Source organism: Eschrichtius robustus, chromosome 19 (assembly GCF_028021215.1).
Source record: "Eschrichtius robustus isolate mEscRob2 chromosome 19, mEscRob2.pri, whole genome shotgun sequence".
In the NCBI taxonomy this organism is placed as follows: Eukaryota; Metazoa; Chordata; class Mammalia; order Artiodactyla; family Eschrichtiidae; genus Eschrichtius; species Eschrichtius robustus.
In genome coordinates this window covers 62,422,823-62,439,017 of record NC_090842.1, presented here as the reverse complement: position 1 = coordinate 62,439,017, position 16,195 = coordinate 62,422,823, and the positions used below count along the sequence as shown (strand labels likewise).

General features: G+C 53.3%; 1 protein-coding gene and 1 long non-coding RNA gene across 5 annotated transcripts; one reads left to right on the top strand and one right to left on the bottom strand.

Moving 5' to 3' along the window:
• Nucleotides 1–830: 830 nt before the first annotated feature.
• BCAT2 (branched chain amino acid transaminase 2) lies at nucleotides 831–15,270 on the top strand. 3 transcript variants are annotated; one of them, XM_068529407.1, is made up of 11 exons: nucleotides 831–1,410; nucleotides 4,596–4,670; nucleotides 4,998–5,201; nucleotides 11,094–11,204; nucleotides 11,282–11,401; nucleotides 11,558–11,721; nucleotides 13,127–13,269; nucleotides 13,439–13,524; nucleotides 13,786–13,926; nucleotides 14,002–14,076; nucleotides 14,860–15,270. In XM_068529407.1, exons 1-11 carry the CDS (start codon nucleotides 1,387–1,389, stop codon nucleotides 14,896–14,898), a joined length of 1,182 nt encoding a protein of 393 aa, XP_068385508.1. In that variant the 5' UTR covers nucleotides 831–1,386; the 3' UTR covers nucleotides 14,899–15,270. The 3 variants fall into 3 exon arrangements, with proteins under 3 accessions (XP_068385508.1, XP_068385510.1, XP_068385509.1); XM_068529409.1 differs by lacking the exon at nucleotides 831–1,410 and adding an exon at nucleotides 1,504–1,598; XM_068529408.1 differs by lacking the exon at nucleotides 831–1,410 and adding an exon at nucleotides 4,205–4,278.
• Nucleotides 1,434–4,275, bottom strand: LOC137753935 (uncharacterized). 2 transcript variants are annotated; one of them, XR_011071641.1, is made up of 4 exons: nucleotides 4,213–4,275; nucleotides 3,350–3,470; nucleotides 1,891–2,002; nucleotides 1,434–1,572 (listed from the first exon to the last, which is right to left on the bottom strand). It is a non-coding gene; the product is annotated as an uncharacterized lncRNA (long non-coding RNA). The 2 variants fall into 2 exon arrangements; XR_011071640.1 differs by having other exon boundaries at nucleotides 1,449–2,002.
• Nucleotides 15,271–16,195: the final 925 nt, after the last annotated feature.

Genomic DNA, 16,195 nt, shown 5'->3' with positions numbered 1-16,195 from the left:
GCTTGGGGGCTGGACTCCTGGGTTTGGGGAGGAGGAAACTAGGCAGGAGGGAGGAGGAAACTAAGGGGCGTGGACTCCCGAGCTGGGAGGAAGCGGACTCGGTTCCCCGAGGTGGGGTGAGGGGCCCAGTTGGGGGTAAGTCCCCAAGGTGTGGAGGTGGAGCTGCATCGCTGCTGCGGATTGGCCGCGGCGGTGGGGGTGGTGGGGGCGTGTGAGGCAATCGCTGATTGGCCGCGGCGGAGGCGGGCGCTGTCTCGGCGCCGCGCCCTGACTGCTTCCAGCCGAGGAGGTGGGGGAGGACTGGGGAGGAGGGAAGGAAGACAGGGAGGCACCCTGCGGGGGAGGGGTCAGAATTTGACTGGCTGGGCCTGTGGCTTTTAGGACTGGGGAACAGAATTTGGGAGCAAAATGTCCCAGGGTAGAATTACGCAGACTCAGTGACCTAGGGACCGGAGTTTGAGGATAGAGGAGGAACAATATTTTGGTGTCACAGTAACCTGGATGCAGGAGTTGGGGGAACTCTGACCACGGAAGGTTTGGGGGGCACAGTGACCGCGGAGCACGATGTAGGGGACACTGGTGCAGGTTTGAATGCTAGCGATTAGAGGGATCCTGAGGGACTGTAATCGTCTAACTCTGCCTCTGGGGGTCATGAAGTTGGGGAGACACTCTTGAAGGGGAGTAACCAGGAAATCCTGCTCTGCGGGCTGCTCATTGAAGCTCATTGATGAACTGGGGGATTGAAAATTTTCGGGTGTCACTGATGAAGGGAGCTGGAAGGAGGCATGGTGAACCGAGTGTGTGTTTATACCTCAAAAAGTTACAAAGAATACACATACATCTTCTCGTTGGAAAGAAAACCTATATTCAAACAGGGAAGTATCTGGACAGAGTGAAGCTCCCCCTTCATCCCTACCTGCCACCCTCTTCAGAGTCCTTTCCCTTTAACGGTGCATTTTTACATAATATCTGCGCCCACCGACATTTATAGTGTGCTTTTGCTTTTCACCAAGAATCGTGGTATGTGAAGGTTTCTGCTCCTTGCCTTTCCCCTCTTTTCCCTCGGGTTGCTTATCCTCTTCAGCGCTCCACAACAGTACTGTACTTACTGAAATGCATTTTTGAAAACCTTTGAATGCACGCTCTAGCGTGGGGGCTGGGAGGAGGGTGTATTTCCACGTACTCCTTTCGCCTCGCGGGTTCCAGCGCATGCGCTCTGCAGCAGGGCCCAGCTCCCCGCGGGCGCCCTGTAACTGGGAAGGCCAGGCCGGCCTTTGGTGGTAGGCGGGCAGCCATCCCACGGGAGGAGGCGTGAGCGGGGCGGGGCAGGAACGTCTTTCTCCCGGGCCGCGCCCTGGGCGGGCACAGATACCTGCCTCACAGACCATGGCTGCAGCGGCGTTGAGGCAGGTGGGTTCGCGGCCCAGTGCCGGGGGCTAGGGAGCCCTGCGGTGCGGCGCACTTCCGGGCGGACCCCTCTCCGGTGGCCAGTCCGGCGCGGCGCCGCTCCTTCCGCACTCGGGTTCCGCAGCGGGGCCGAGGAGGAGGGGGCCCCTTGGAAGGAGCACGAGGCTTTAAGAGGGGGTGAAGGGAGAGAGGTAAACGGTGGGAAGGGGACCCAGATGGGACATATAAGGAAGGGTACATGGAGGAGGAGACGGTAATGGGAGAAGCATGGGGTTGGGTTGGCGGGGTGGATTAGGAGGGAATAGTCAGCCTTTGGGAGCGCCGGGATAAGGCGCCCAGAACTTCTGGAGTGGGAGTAGGATGAAGGCACAGAGGTCAGTCTCAGGTCTGGACTGGGAATTGGACCCAAGGCCCTATTTTCTTGGAACTAAAGATAGAAGTAGAATGTTGTGTCCCCGAAACCCCTTATCTGAAACTCTGCACCTGGGTTGGAAATCGAGGCAGCATCTCGTTGTCAGTGACGGAGATCCTCCAGGCGAGAGTGGTACCCTCCATTATTACTGATAGGATGTCAACAGGCAGAGCTTCCGAGAGTCTGTGATTTTAGAGAACAGGACTTCTCAGTGAGGAAGAAAACAATAACAACTCAAAGAAGGGGATCTTTACAACCCTTGACAGCTGTAGCATAACGTTGGGAGAAGTGGTTCCTGTTAACTTTGCACCTGACTTTATCTGGGACTTTTATCCCAGCCTGATGGATAGCAGGACAGATGTTTACTTTCTGAATCTCAATGACTGAGTCAGGCCTGGGCTGTGATTGGGACAATCTAGGCTTTGATGATGACACTCCTGGGCTGTGTTGGTAGGTCAGCCCTGGGCTGTGACTGGGTCAGTGGAGGTTCCATCATATTACAGAGCCCTGCCCTGTGCATACCCCACCACACTCCGAACCATTTCTCATTTCCTGATTCAGCCCCAATCCTTTTACACTCTTTGTCCCAAAGGCTCATCTATCATCTGAGATCTCCTTTGGGCCCAATTCCCACCCCCCCCACCCCATGGTTTGGCGTATCAGTTGGTGGGGCACCTTCCCCGAACTGAAGTGAGACCCCTGCCCCCAGAAAAATGTCCTGGGAGGATGAAGGCAGATTCTCCCAGTGTGACAGGGTCTTTATGGCCAGTACAGATTTATAATCTGGAAACAGTGCCTGGCACCTTCTCTCTGCCTTGTGGGTGTGTTTTTCTGCCTCTCCTCTCTGTCTCTCCTGGATATCTCTGTCTCCAAGTATCACTGAGACAGTTTCTGTCCAGCTGTTGGCATTGCTCTGTCTCTCCCAGTGTTTCCTCATTTCCCTAGGTCTCCCTTTCACTTTGTGCTGTCACCCGAAGTTGGGTCTTGGTCTGTTTCTCTCCTTTTTCCTGTTCCCTCTCTCATGGCTTCTGTTTATCCTGCCTTCATTATTTTTTCTTGATTTCTCCGGGCTTTACCTTGTCTGAATTTCTCTCCCTCTTGTCTCTTGTCTCAGTTTCGATCTCTCTTTATGATCATATCTATTTTGGCATCTCTTGGCCTTCATTTCTGTTCTTTAAAGTTTTCTATTTCCATGCCTCTCTTTCTCATTCTTGCGCTTCCCTATTTTTTCCCATTCGGCCTCCCTCTGAGTCTGAGGGCTGCTTTCCTGCCCACATGCTGGCTGCCTCCGCCCTGCATATCCCAATTTTCTCCATTCCATGGGCGTCCTGTCCCCTCTTGGAAAGAAGCTGGCCAGTGGCTTGGGCAGGCTACACAGCGCCACCTAGAGGCCATGCCCAGGACCCACACCCAAACTCTGATCATCCCAGAAGCTCTTGGGCCCCATACCATTCAGGACCACTCCTCAGACTTCATGGCCTAGACTTTAGGACATTACAACTCCGCAGCCCGCCTCTCCTCATGACTCACCTACTGACCAGTGACTTCTGCCATTCACATCTGTTCTCAGTTCCCCCAGCTCACAGGGCAGGAGCAGGCTAGGCTGTTCTGTCTCCCCCAAACCTCATGACACAGCTGCCTTACCACCAGGCTGGGGAAAGGAGTATTATGAGGTCAGAGACCACTGGGGAGAAGCCATCCTGCTGGACACAGCCAGACCTGCTCTCCCCTGCTGGCCTCGGGCAGGACCACAAGGGAAGTGTTCATCTGAGCAATGTCTCTTGATGACCGGGGTGGTCCTCAGGTCCATGTGGCTGCCCCTCAGCCCTGGGAACTGAAGGGAATTGGAACTGCTGGTGTCCAGGGTGTGGGATTGGGGCTTCAGGTAAGCTGAGCCCGGTTGATCTAATACCCTGAAAGAGAAGGACTTGGACTCCTGGGTCTGAAGGAGGAGGGGCAGGGGGGCCTGGATCCTGGGTCTGAAGGAGGAGGGGCGGGGGGGGCCTGGATCCTGGGTCTGAGGGAGGAGGGGCTGGGGGCCTGGATCCTGGGTCTGAAGGAGGAGGGGCGGGGGGGGGCCTGGATCCTGGGTTTGAGGGAGGAGGGGCTGGGGGTCTGGATCCTGGGGCTGAGGGGGGAGGGGCTGGGGGCCTGGATCCTGGGTCTGAGGGAGGAGGGACTGGGGGCCTGGATCCTGGGTCTGAGGGAGGAGGGACTGGGGTTCTGGAATCCTGGATCTAAGGGAGAATCAGGCTGGGGGCCTGGAATCCTGGCTCTGAAGGGGGAGGGGCCTGGGGGCCCTGCTCCTGGGTCCTGGGGAAGCGTGACCTATAGGCCCATCACTTTTCTAACTCTTTTCAGGATTTGGGTCCCCCGGGGAGGCCTTCACGTACCTGCACACCTTCCTGTGTCGTCCTCTGTCTGATCTGGTCTCAGGGCTGGGGCTAAAGTTCCCTGTGGTAGGAGGCGCCTGTGTTTGACTTTGCCCCAGCATGGAGGAAGGGATGGGAGCTGATTCAGCTCTTTATCGGATGGCCCTCGTGGGGGTAGGGAGGGGACTTGGCCTCCTTTGGGATTTCCTCCTGCTACATGCTGATCAGGACAGGGGAAGGGACTTGGCCAGGGCCACGTGCCCTGTCTAGAATGTACTGGGCCTGGGACAGAGCCAGCCGGAGGGACCTGCCAAGTGCAGGAGGTGGCAAAGATGGTGCCAGGGGCCCCTGCCCTCTCTGTCTGCTGGCCTCACCACCTTTCTTACTTCTGTCCCCACCCCCAGATTTGGACCCGAAAATTTCTCCCTGTCCCTTGGCTTCTGTGTGGTCCCAGAAGATATGACTCATCCAGCTTCAAGGTGACAGGAGGGGACTATACTTTTGGATCTCAAGGAAGAGGGGCTGGGAGCCTGGACCACTGGGTCTGAGGGAGGCAAGGGCTGGGGGCTGGATTTGGGCATCTCCAAAAGGTCCAAGGTCCAAAGGTGAAGGTGGGTGGCAATGGGGTAGCCTAATTGCCCGCCATCAGGCCGTGGGAAAGAGAAGAAACCACATGTCCCAGAAGGCTCTGGGGCTACAGTTCCCTCTTCTCACTGGGTCTTAGCCCCAGGGATTCGTGGGGCTAAGTTTTTAGTTTTTTAGATTGGAGGTTGTGGTTGGATTCCAGGACACCTGTCTTTTCTCAGGCTGCAGACCTGCAGCTGGAGATGACACAGGAGCCTCATAAGAAGCCTGACCCCAGCAAGCCCCTGCTGTTCGGCAAGACATTCACCGACCACATGCTGATGGTGGAATGGAACCGGGAGAAGGGCTGGGGCCAGCCCCGAATCCAGCCCTTCCAGAACCTCACACTGCACCCGGCCTGCTCCGCTCTCCACTACTCCCTGCAGGTGGCAGAGCGGCTGCCCTCCATCCCCATCTCTCTCCGCATCTCTTCCCTCTTGCCGTGTCTCTTGCTGGGTTTACCTCCCTGGGTTTGCTTTTTGTGTGTTTCTCATTTCCGTGCACTCCTCATCCGTTTTCTGAGGCTTTTCATGTTCCAGGCCCCGTGTTGGGTGATGCAGGGTTCCCCAAGATGAGCAGACCCAGCTTCTTCGCTTGAAAACCCCACCCAGTGGGATCTGTGCTCAGATGGAGGCAGCTGAGGCATTGTGGGAGACCAGAGGAGGAATGCCCACCCTACCTCTAATTTGACAGGAAGTGGGGTCTTTCCTGCAAAGAGGGGAGCTTAGGCTCTTAGAGGGAGAAGAGACATCAGTACAGACATAGTACAAAGAAGAGCCCAGCATGTCTGGGGGGAAGCATGGGGTTGGAGCCTGGTAGGGGTGGCTGAAGATGTCATCAGGACCACAGAGGAGCTGGGATCTTGTCAAGGGTATTGGGAGCCCTGGAGGGCTCCGAACAGTCATGGAGCAGGTAGAGAAAGACCCCTCTCAGGCCATGTGGTGGATGCGCTCGGTCCAGAGCTGGGGGGGTGGCCAGGAGGCAAAGAGATTCAGGGGCGGAGAGATTCAGGGACACGAGGGATTTGGCCGGTTGGGCGAGAGAAGAGCAGGGAGGGCTGAGGACAGTGCCCAGAGGTTTAGTCAGGTGACCATGTAGACCACGGGACTGTCCCCATACGGGGACACAGGAGGAGGATCGACTTTGCAGGACTTGGTGAGGGACCCGTGAGGAGAAACCCGGAGGCATCTGGTTTCAGACTTCATGCTATGGCCGAAAGCAAGGTCTTTCTGTGGAAGCTTTAATTGTGACAAAATTTGAATGAACACGTTGCAGTTCCAGTAGCTGGTTTGCAGGTTTTGTCCCTTAGGGCATTTGGTTCTGTGACATTAGGGATGTTTTCCTTTTTTTTCTTTTCTTTTCATAATTTTGACAGTTTTCTTCTTCCCACCTACTCGGGACATTTGACTAGAACAGATCCGTTCTGTGCAGAGGAGACCCAGCTTGGAGAGCAGTTAGATGCGAAGGACGGACAGTCAGGACATGTCCACAGATCCCCCCAGGAAGGTGGCTTTTGGAGACCGCCATTTGTTTACCTCCCTTTTCAGCCCAACACGCCAGGATGTTCTCCGGCTGGGGACCCAGTACTTTTACTTTAGTAGAGTGAGTGCCGATGAAGGGGTTGAGCTAAGGCCCTGGCATCCAAAACATAACGTTCTTTGTGATGCCTCTCACACAGGATGCCTGGGGACCTGAGGCCAGCTGAGGGCACGGGAAATTACATCCTCATGTCATCCTGACTCTGGGGACTGTGTAGAATAACACCTAACCACTTGTGTTGTTATTTTTTATTATCGTGGTAATAATGCACATACGTAATAATACAGATAACATAAAATGTACCATTTTAACCATTTGAAAGTCTACAGTTCAGTGGCATTTAGTACATTCCCCATGTTGGGCAGAGAGCATTTCCACTCTCTAATTCCAGAGCTTTTTCATCATCCAAAACACAAACCCCACACCCATCAAGGAGTCACTCCCCAAGCCCCTGACCCCAGCACCTGCCAACCATTAATCTGCCTTCTGTCCTTATCTCCCCTTATTTTTATTTTTATTTATTTATCTGTTTATCTATCTATCTATTTATTTATTTATTTGGCCACGCGGCTTGCAGGATCTTAGTTCCCCGACCAGGGATCGAACCCGGGACCCCAGCAACGAAAGCGCCGAGTCCTAACCACCAGACCGCCAGGGAATTCCTCCCCGTATTTTTAAACTTTTAATTTTACTTGGAGTGTTTTTCAATTAAAAACACCTCTTTTGAAAAAGGGGTCATATATTCATATATTTACACAGTTCAAAAAAAGAGGGAACACATATACCTCCCCAGCCCCCCAGCCACCTCACTGCCCTCCCTGAAGCAGCCCCCCACCCAGTTCCAGTTCCCGGGTCCTTCCAGAGTTCTGCTTTCCGGATGGCAACACGGATGTGTATAACTGTCTCACTCCATTCTTCCCCCATAAAAGTCAGCATATGGTACGCTCACTCTTTGGCATCCTGCCTCCTTCTGTTAATGTAGCCTGGAGATTCTTGAGCAGCCCTTGAAGAGCTTTTTCCTTCTTTTTGCTGCTGTGTAGTATTCCATCCTAACAATGCCTTGTTTAGGCAGTCCCCTATCGTTGGACACTTAGGTTGTTTCCAGTCTTGTGCTATTATAAACAGCATTACAATAAACCAGGAAACACCTCACTTCCTTAAGAGCAAGTGTGTCTCTCCTCTCAGTTTCTGCAACTGTTGGCTCAAAGGGTGTGTGTGCTTGTAATTGTGACAGATGTTGAATCATAGCCACCTCTACAGAAGTTGTGTTGATTTCCACACTTAACCAGCCGGCCCTGTTTTCCCCATACCCTGGGTGACCCTTGTCAAACTTTTAGATCTCTTCCAATCTCCTAAGTGGTTTTAAAGGTACCTCAAAGTAATTTTAACTTGCATTTCCCCCCTAATTATGAAGTTGACCATCTTTTCACAAGCATAAGAGCCATTTTTAGTTCCTTTCTGTGAACTGTCCATTTTCTTGGCTGATTTTTCTATCAGGGTGGGTTTCAATATTTGTTTATTTGTAGGAGTACTTTGTATATTAGCTAAACCATTTGTGATATGTGTTGAAAGTCTCTGCCCAGTTCGTTTTATTTTTATGCAGTGAGATGTATCAATCTTTTCTTTTTGCTTTCTGTGATTTGTCTTATTTAAAACACCATCCCCAGTTCAAAGTATAAAACGGTCATCTTTTGTTTTCTTCTGTTGCTTTTATGGTTTAAAAAATTTTTTTTCATTTAAACCTTTAATCCACCTGGAATTTTTCCTGATGTGAAGTATGAGATAGGGATCCAACTTAATTTTTGTTTTTTCCAGAGATGGATATTTGGTTGTTCAGCACCATTTAACTGAATTAATCATGTTTTTAAAATTTTTATTGAAATATAGTTGGTTTACAATGTTGTGTTGGTTTCAGGTGTACAGCAAAGTGATTCAGTTACACTCTAATGCACTTTCTAGTCTCTTCCATTGTTCAATCTGTCAATTCATATATCAGTGTCGCTTTAAGTGTTGTAGGTGTATAAGCTGTTTTAATATCTGATGAGGCTACTTCCCCCTCCTACCTCTTGCCCTTATTTTAAAATTTTTTCCAAAATATTCCGACTATTCTAGTTTATTTTGCATTCTTTTTAAAAATTTTTAAAAAATTTTTTAATCCTCATTCTTTATTATTTATCTATTTATTTATGGCTGTGTTGGGTCTTCGTTTCTGTGCGAGGGCTTTCTCTAGTTGCGGCAAGTGGGGGCCACCCTTCATCGCAGTGCGCGGGCCTCTCACTATCGCGGCCTCTCTAGTTGCGGAGCACAGGCTCCAGACACGCAGGCTCAGTAATTGTGGCTCACGGGCCCAGCTGCTCCGCGGCATGTGGGATCTTCCCAGACCAGGCCTGGAACCCGTGTCCCCTGCATTGGCAGGCAGATGCTCTGCCACTGCGCCACCAGGGAAGCCCAATTTTGCATTCTTTATTCATTCGTCTATTCATTCAGTCAACAGAAGCCTACTATGAGCCCAGCACTGCCCTGGGCATAGTGGGGTTGGGAGTGGTGGTTCTCTAGCGACACTTCAGGTCTGGTCCCTGTCCCTGGCACTTCGGGTCTCTAGTGAAACAGACATTAAAGAAGCAAAATGAAACCATGGGGGAGGAATCAGGGTGCCCTGACCTGTCTGGGAGTGAGGCTGCGTCATGGTGGCAGCAACGGAGGCCCAGCAGGCAGCGGTAGTCGTTGAGTATAGGAGGCTGGGGATGAGAGAGGCCAGACCTTGTGGGGCCTGGAAGGCCAAGGGGAGGTTTTGGGCTTTCTCCTGAGAACAATAGCGCGGGGGTGGGGACCAACTTTTTTAAATTATTCTTTTAAAAAGTTTTTATTATGGGAAATTTCAAAACATAAAGGTATAATAATAATTCCGCCATCCCCCCAAACCCCTGCTTCATCAGTTAGCACAGGTTGGTCACAATCTTCTTTCTTCTGGACTTCGCTAACGCTTTACCCTTTCTGTGTGATTTGGAAGCAAATCCTGGCTGTTGTTGTTGTTTGTTGTTGTTTGGCCGCACCACGTGGCTTGTAGGATTTTAGTTTCCCAACCAGGGATTGAACCCAGGGCCTCGGCAGTGAAAGCATGGAGTCCTAACCACTGGACCGCCAGGGAATTCCTGGACATGGTATTTTTAAAAATTTTATTGAAGTATAGCTGATTTACAATGCTGTGTTAGTTTCTTGTGTACAGCAAAGTGATTCGGTTATATATTAATGTATATATGTATATATATGTTTTCCATATTCTTTTCCATTATGGTTTATTACAGGGTATTGAATATGGTTCCCTGTGCTATACAGTAGGACCTTGTTGTTTATCCATTCTTATATATAATATTTGCATCTGCTAATCCCAAACTCTCAATCCATCCCTCCCCCACTCCCCCTCCCCCTGGCAATCACAAGTCTGTTCTCTATGTCTGTGAGTCTGTTTCTGTTTTGTAGATAAGTTCATTTGTGTCATATTTTAGATTCCATGTATAAATAATACCATATGGTATTTGTCTTTCTCTTTCTGGCTTACTTAGTATGATAATATCTAGGTCTATCCATGTAGCTGCAAATGGCATTATTTCATTCTTTTTTATGGCTGAGTAATATTCCATTATATATATATATACATATATATATATATATGTGTGTGTGTGTGTGTGTGTGTGTGTGTGTATATACCACATCTTCTTTATCCATTCATTTGTTGATGCACATTTAGGTTGCTTCCATGTCTTGATTATTGTAAACAGTGCTGCTATGAACATAGGGGTGCATGTATCTTTTCGAATTAGAGTTTTGTCTGGATAGCTGGATGATATGGTAACTCTATTTTTAGTTTTTTGAGGAACTTCCATACTGTTTTCCATAGTGGCTGCACCAATTTACATTCCCACCAACAGTGTAGGAGGGTTCCCTTTTCTCCACGCCCTCGCTGGCACTGGTTATTTGTAGACCTTTTAATGATGGCCATTCTGACCGGTGTGAGGTGGTACCTCATTGTAGTTTTGATTTGCATTTCTCTAATAATTAGTGATGTTGAGCATCACTAGTGATGTTGAATCCCCACAAAGGCTCTTTAAAAATGTAACTTCTGGGATTTCCCTGGTGGTCCAGTGGTTAAGACTCCCCGCTCCCAATGCAGGGGGCACGGGTTCAATCCCTGGTCAGCAAACTAGATCCTGCATGCCGCAACTAAAGATCCCGCACGCTGCAACAAATATCCTGTGTGCCACAACTAAGACCCAGTGCAGCCAAATAAATAAATATTAAAAAAAAGGACTCCATGCTGTCACTGTTGAGGGTCTGGGTTCAGTCCCTGGTGGGGGAACTAAGATTCCCACAAGCCCTGTGGTGCGGCCAAAATAATAATAATAATAATAATTAATTAATTTTAAAAAGAAAGTAACTTCCACATCATCCTCATTCCCGAGAAATAGTCCTAATAACATGGGAAGGGTTTAAGCAAAGCATTCTCCCTGCTCTGGGTCTCTCTGTTCTGCTTTCTCTGGCCTCTGCCCTTTGCTCCCTCCTCTCTTGGTCTTTCTGGTTCTTTTCTCTCTCTTTGTTTTCCCCTCTCTCTGTGCTAGTAGGTTAGTCTCTTCCGCCGCTCTCTGCCTTTTTCTGTGTCTGTATCCCTGTGTATCGGCCTCTGTCCCTGGCTGGCTGAGCTGGTCCCCGAGCCCTGATCGCCCGCCTGCCTGTCCCTGCAGCTCTTTGAAGGCATGAAGGCGTTCAAAGGCAGGGACCAGTGCGTGCGCCTCTTCCGACCTTGGCTCAACATGGACCGGATGCTGCGCTCGGCCCTGCGCCTCTGCCTGCCGGTGAGCGGGTGGGAGGGGGAGCGGCGGGCTGGGTCCAGGGTCGCGAGGGCCCCCTGACTCGTCTTCATCCCGCCCAGAGTTTTGACAAGGTCGAGTTGCTCCAGTGCATCCGCCGGCTGGTGGAAGTGGACAAGGCCTGGGTTCCCGACAGCTCCGGCACCAGCCTCTATGTGCGGCCTGTGTTAATTGGGAACGAGGTGGGCTGGCTCCCAGGGCTGGGGGTGGGGTGGGGAGCCACGCTTGGGGGAGGGGTGCATTCCTGAAGGGGAGGGCTGGGGACCCAGACGTGGGTCAGGGGAGCGGCCGGGGGCCTGGACTCCTGGATCCCTGATGCCCGCTTCTGCCCATCTCAGCCCTCGCTAGGTGTCGGCAAGCCCACGCGAGCCCTCCTGTTCGTCATTCTCTGCCCGGTGGGCGCGTACTTCCCTGGAGATGCCTTGAGTCCCGTCTCTCTCCTGGCCGACCCATCATTCATCCGGGCCTGGGTGGGTGGGGTCGGTGACTGCAAGCTGGGGGGGTAAGTAGTCCCTCGCCCCCCGCCCGCGGGTCTGGGGCACTGGGTGTCAGAGACACAGGTGTGTCTTTGGATGTCCACCGGCCTTCTCGTCCTGTTTCACGTGGCTGGGGACCGCTGTGCTTGCATGTTGGGGTGTACTGTCATTGGCACCGTGGTGCGGGGATGGAGGGGCGGGTACCAGGGTGTGTGCCAAGTGCTGGACAAATCGGCCCAGAGACTGGAAGGGTTTGGGTGGAGGTAAGTGGAGAGACTCGGACTGGCCCTCAGGGAAGTCTCCAGAAATGAAGTTTACACTTAGCTCACTGGTCTCTCCTCCAGGTAGCCTCCCCTGAAAACCCAGGCTCCGCCAGCTCCCATAATTCCCTGGGGCTCCAGCGCCCGTCACCCTGTGTGTGGACTTTCTGTGTACATCTGTCTTTCCAGGGTCCTTGGCTCAGCAGGGCAAGGAGACTTAGGATGGGGATAAGGCAGAGGGCGGCGTAAGGGTGTGTTGGGACAGCAAGTGTGGCCCCAGCTGGGAGTTCATTTGGGTCCTTTCAAAATACATCTTGTGAGGTCTCCTGAGGGCCAGGCCCTATGCTGGGTGAAGCTGGGGGACCCAGATGAATCAGACCCGGGCCCTGCCCTCCGGGGGCTCCCAGGCTGGTGGGAGCCCCAGTATCTGGGGCAGCATGTGCTCTGGTGGAGGTGACCGGGACATTGTGAAAGTCTTCACAGAGGAGGTCTGATGGGTAGAGAGGAGATGGTTTCCTGGATACAAAAATGGTAAACAATTTCTAATCCTCAGAACACATGTGTGGGGGCAGAGTCAGGGAAGGAAAAATGAGTCTGGTTTTTGCAAAAGGCTTAACAGGTAGTCCCAGACCAGGCCCAGCCCTGAACACTGGACTGAAGGGCTGGGATCTTGTCCCAGAGGCAGTGGGGAGCCATGGGAGGCTTGTGAACAGGCAAGGGGTGAGGTCCGCTCTGGGTGAGAGACAGTGAGTGTTAAAACAGGGCGATATGGGAAAACACAGAGGTGGCCCAGTTTACTGGGAGAGCCCAGAGAAGGCCTGAAACCCATCCTGGAGGTTCAGTAACGCCTCTCAGAGGAGGTGACATCACAGGTGGTTTTGAGGGACATTGGGGGATTTGGTCAGTTGAGGAACTGGGTGAGGAGGGTGATCTGCAGAGGGAACAGTGGTGCATTTGTGATCTGGAGAGGGGAGAGATGGAGGAGGGGTGATTGAGAGCCTTGACCCCAGGCTACTGGCCAGGGATTCTGTCCTGGGGCCACTAGGGAGCCATGGAAGGGCTGTGAGTGGGGGAGGAGCAGGGTCAGCCCTGGTCGGGAAGGACCCATGTCGGCCACGCTGGGGGAGGATGGGAGTGCCTCACCCTGGTCCACCGTGTTGCCGTCCACCAGAAATTACGGGCCCACCGTGTTTGTGCAGCAGGAGGCCCAAAAGAAGGGGTGCGAACAGGTCCTGTGGCTGTACGGGCCTGACCACCAGCTCACTGAGGTGGGCACCATGAACATCTTCGTCTTCTGGACCCACGAGGATGGGGGTGAGCCCACCCATGACCCAAGCCCAGCCCTGGCAGAAGTGGGTGGGAGCAGAACGCTTAGTGGATTGCAGGTCTCAGGGGTTAGGGGTGGGTGGGGTGGCTCCTAAGAGGATGGGAGGGTGTGCCTGAGGGTGTGAGGTAACGCCCCCATCTCGCACACCTGACCCAGCACTGGAACTGGTGACCCCCCCACTGGACGGTGTCATCCTGCCTGGAGTAGTTCGACAGAGTCTGCTGGACCTGTCTCGGACCTGGGTGAGGGCACGGTGTCTTTGGGTGGCCGGAGTGCTGGGGTACTGCTAGGTTGGGGGGCCAGAGTATGGGAGGGGCGGTTGGGGGGGGCTGGGGCACAATGGCATGTCTTCCCTCCCCCGCCTCTCCCCCCCCCCCCCCCCCCGGCGGGACGGGGCGGAGCGGGGGGACTCTGTCGTTCTCACTGTCCTTACAGAGGGAGCGACAGGGCTCTGCAGCAGGGCAGCCCACCGGGCTCAGACGTATCTGTGTCTTGCCTCGCAGGGTGAGTTCCGGGTGGCAGAGCGTAAGATCACCATGAAGGAGTTCCTGCAGGCACTGGAGGACGGCCGGGTTCGAGAGGTCTTTGGTTCAGGCACCGCTTGCCAGGTCTGCCCTGTGCACCGAATCCTGTACCAAGGCAAGGTGAGGAAGGGCTGCCCTTGGCCATGAGAGAGAAGAAGGGGGAGGGGCGCCTCCTCACGGCCCTTTCTTCCCCAGCACCTCCACATTCCCACCATGGAAAACGGGCCTGAGCTTATCCTCCGTTTCCACAAGGAGCTGAAGGCGATCCAGGTGAGGTGCACTTGCTGGGAAATGGGCTGGATGCTTGTTCCGCAGAGAAATTCATGTCCCGTGAGCCTCTGGACTGATGCTCCCCTCCCCCTCCCCCGTAGTCCCACAGGCTGATAATGGCTCCTCCCATCAGCCTCTGGGCCCGGGATTGAGTCTGCTTTCCTTGAGCCTCTGTGGCCTAACACACTTCTTGGGGCTAAATGATCCTTTTCTGTGCGCCTCTGGAGCCCTGGCTTGAGAAATCCCCATCCCATGAGCTTCTGGGACCTTAAGCCAGCCTTCTGGCCACTGAGGTCGGATCCTCAAGGATCCCCAGGAGCCCTGGGCTACTCCTCTGGCCTGAAAAATCTTGCTCCTACAAGCCTGTGGACCGTGGCCCCCTCTGTGGCCTAGGAATGTTTCCTCTCATAAGCCTCTGGAGGTATCTTCATTCGTCTGGACCGAGGTATCTTGCCTTTCCTGGCACTCCTGTGAGCGTCTGTAAACTCCTGTGCATCCGGACCTAGAACTACACCTCTTGACTCAGCTGAAAACGACTTTTTCCCAGAGCCCTCAGGGTCCTACAAGAACTCTTCTTTGCAGAACTACATCTCCCGTGAGCCTCTGCGCCATCCTTGCCACGTCTCCCCCTCCCCGTGATTGTTGGTGGGCTTCTGGGAAGTGGACTACACTTCCCATGAGGTCCTGGGGCGCAACTTCGCCAGCACTCAGCCTGGGACGCCGCAGGGCCTGCTGGGAGTTGTAGTGTGGCTTCCTCTCACCTCCGCCTCTGTTATCCCGCAGTATGGAACAAAAGCCCACGAGTGGATGTTACCTGTGTGATGCTGCGGGCTGTGCCGGACCGCTCCACGGATCCACCGACCTGTAGCATCCAGTCCCTGTTGGACCTTCGCCTCCATACCAGTGATTCACTTGAAGTGCAATATGAAATAAAAGGCGGCGGGCCGGGACGCCTGGGTTTCCGGTGCCCCCACGTTACACTCCCAAAGCCATAAGGGCCCGACCCAGGCGTCTTGGCCCCTAGCCCTGCCACTCAGGCCTTGGGGACCAGGACTCCCCGCTGCTCCGTGTTGTTGGGTCAAGGATACACCTTGACTCGGACGCTGCATCTCCGTTTTCAGGCCGGATCAACCGGTGCTGCCGTTGATTTTTTTTCCTAGCTGCAATTTTGAAATAAAATGCCAAAGAACAAGCCATTAGGTGTCATCTCCAGTGATGCAACTCAGGGACTCTAGGGCCTTAACCAGGAATCCCCGCGTTCAGCCCATTTCACTTTCAAGGGCCCAGAAATCCAAGCCCCCAGTGTCCTGGCGGTTTCTCTGACGGGAGAGATTTTTCCACTACCTCACAAACTGAGCTTAGCATCTTCCCCCACTAAGCCGTGCCTCCCCTGCTGCCGCATCTTGGGGACAGCCCCCTAATATATTCCAGTCACTAGGCCAGACCCCTCAGCACTGTACCCCTTCCCCCAAAGCCCATGAGTCCCCAGCCCTGTCCTCTTTCCCCAGACTCTGCCCTGTCTCTTCTTGGCTTCAGCTCAGAGCTTGTCTCCTGCCTGGACCCTTCTCCTGGCCTCCAGTTTGACCCAGAAGGGGTGTTTCTACACCCAGAGCCGCCCCTGCAGGACCAGGTATAACTGGTTGCAGATCTGGCTTCAAACCTGCCTCTGTTATCTGCTTGGTGTGTAACCTGGGGTCTGCCACCTGACCTCTGATCCAGTTTGTTGGAGGGAGACCCTGTGGGACTATTGGGCAGACTCTGTCTGTGGCCTGTCTGGCAGCCATCAACTTTGGGACTAGAATTCTGATTTTGGGGGCAGCAGCCAACCAATGCCACACCCCCTCATTCCCTTTTGTCAATCGTTGCTCAAGGGAAGGCCACAGGCCAAGGGGACACAGGGGGAAATTTGCCTGGAGGCCTCTGGGAAAGCTGTCTTCCCTCGATGAAACACTGCAGAAGGGCTACCTCTTCTTTTCTTCTCTACCTGCTTTGTCTGGGATTACCTGCAAGTGTGATGCTTGGAGCTGCTGCAGCCATTTCTTGGCCAAGACTGCCAAGGCCCGCACACTGAAAGTGGCAAAGCACGAAGAGAAGACCCAGCTCCTCCAACTGGGAAATG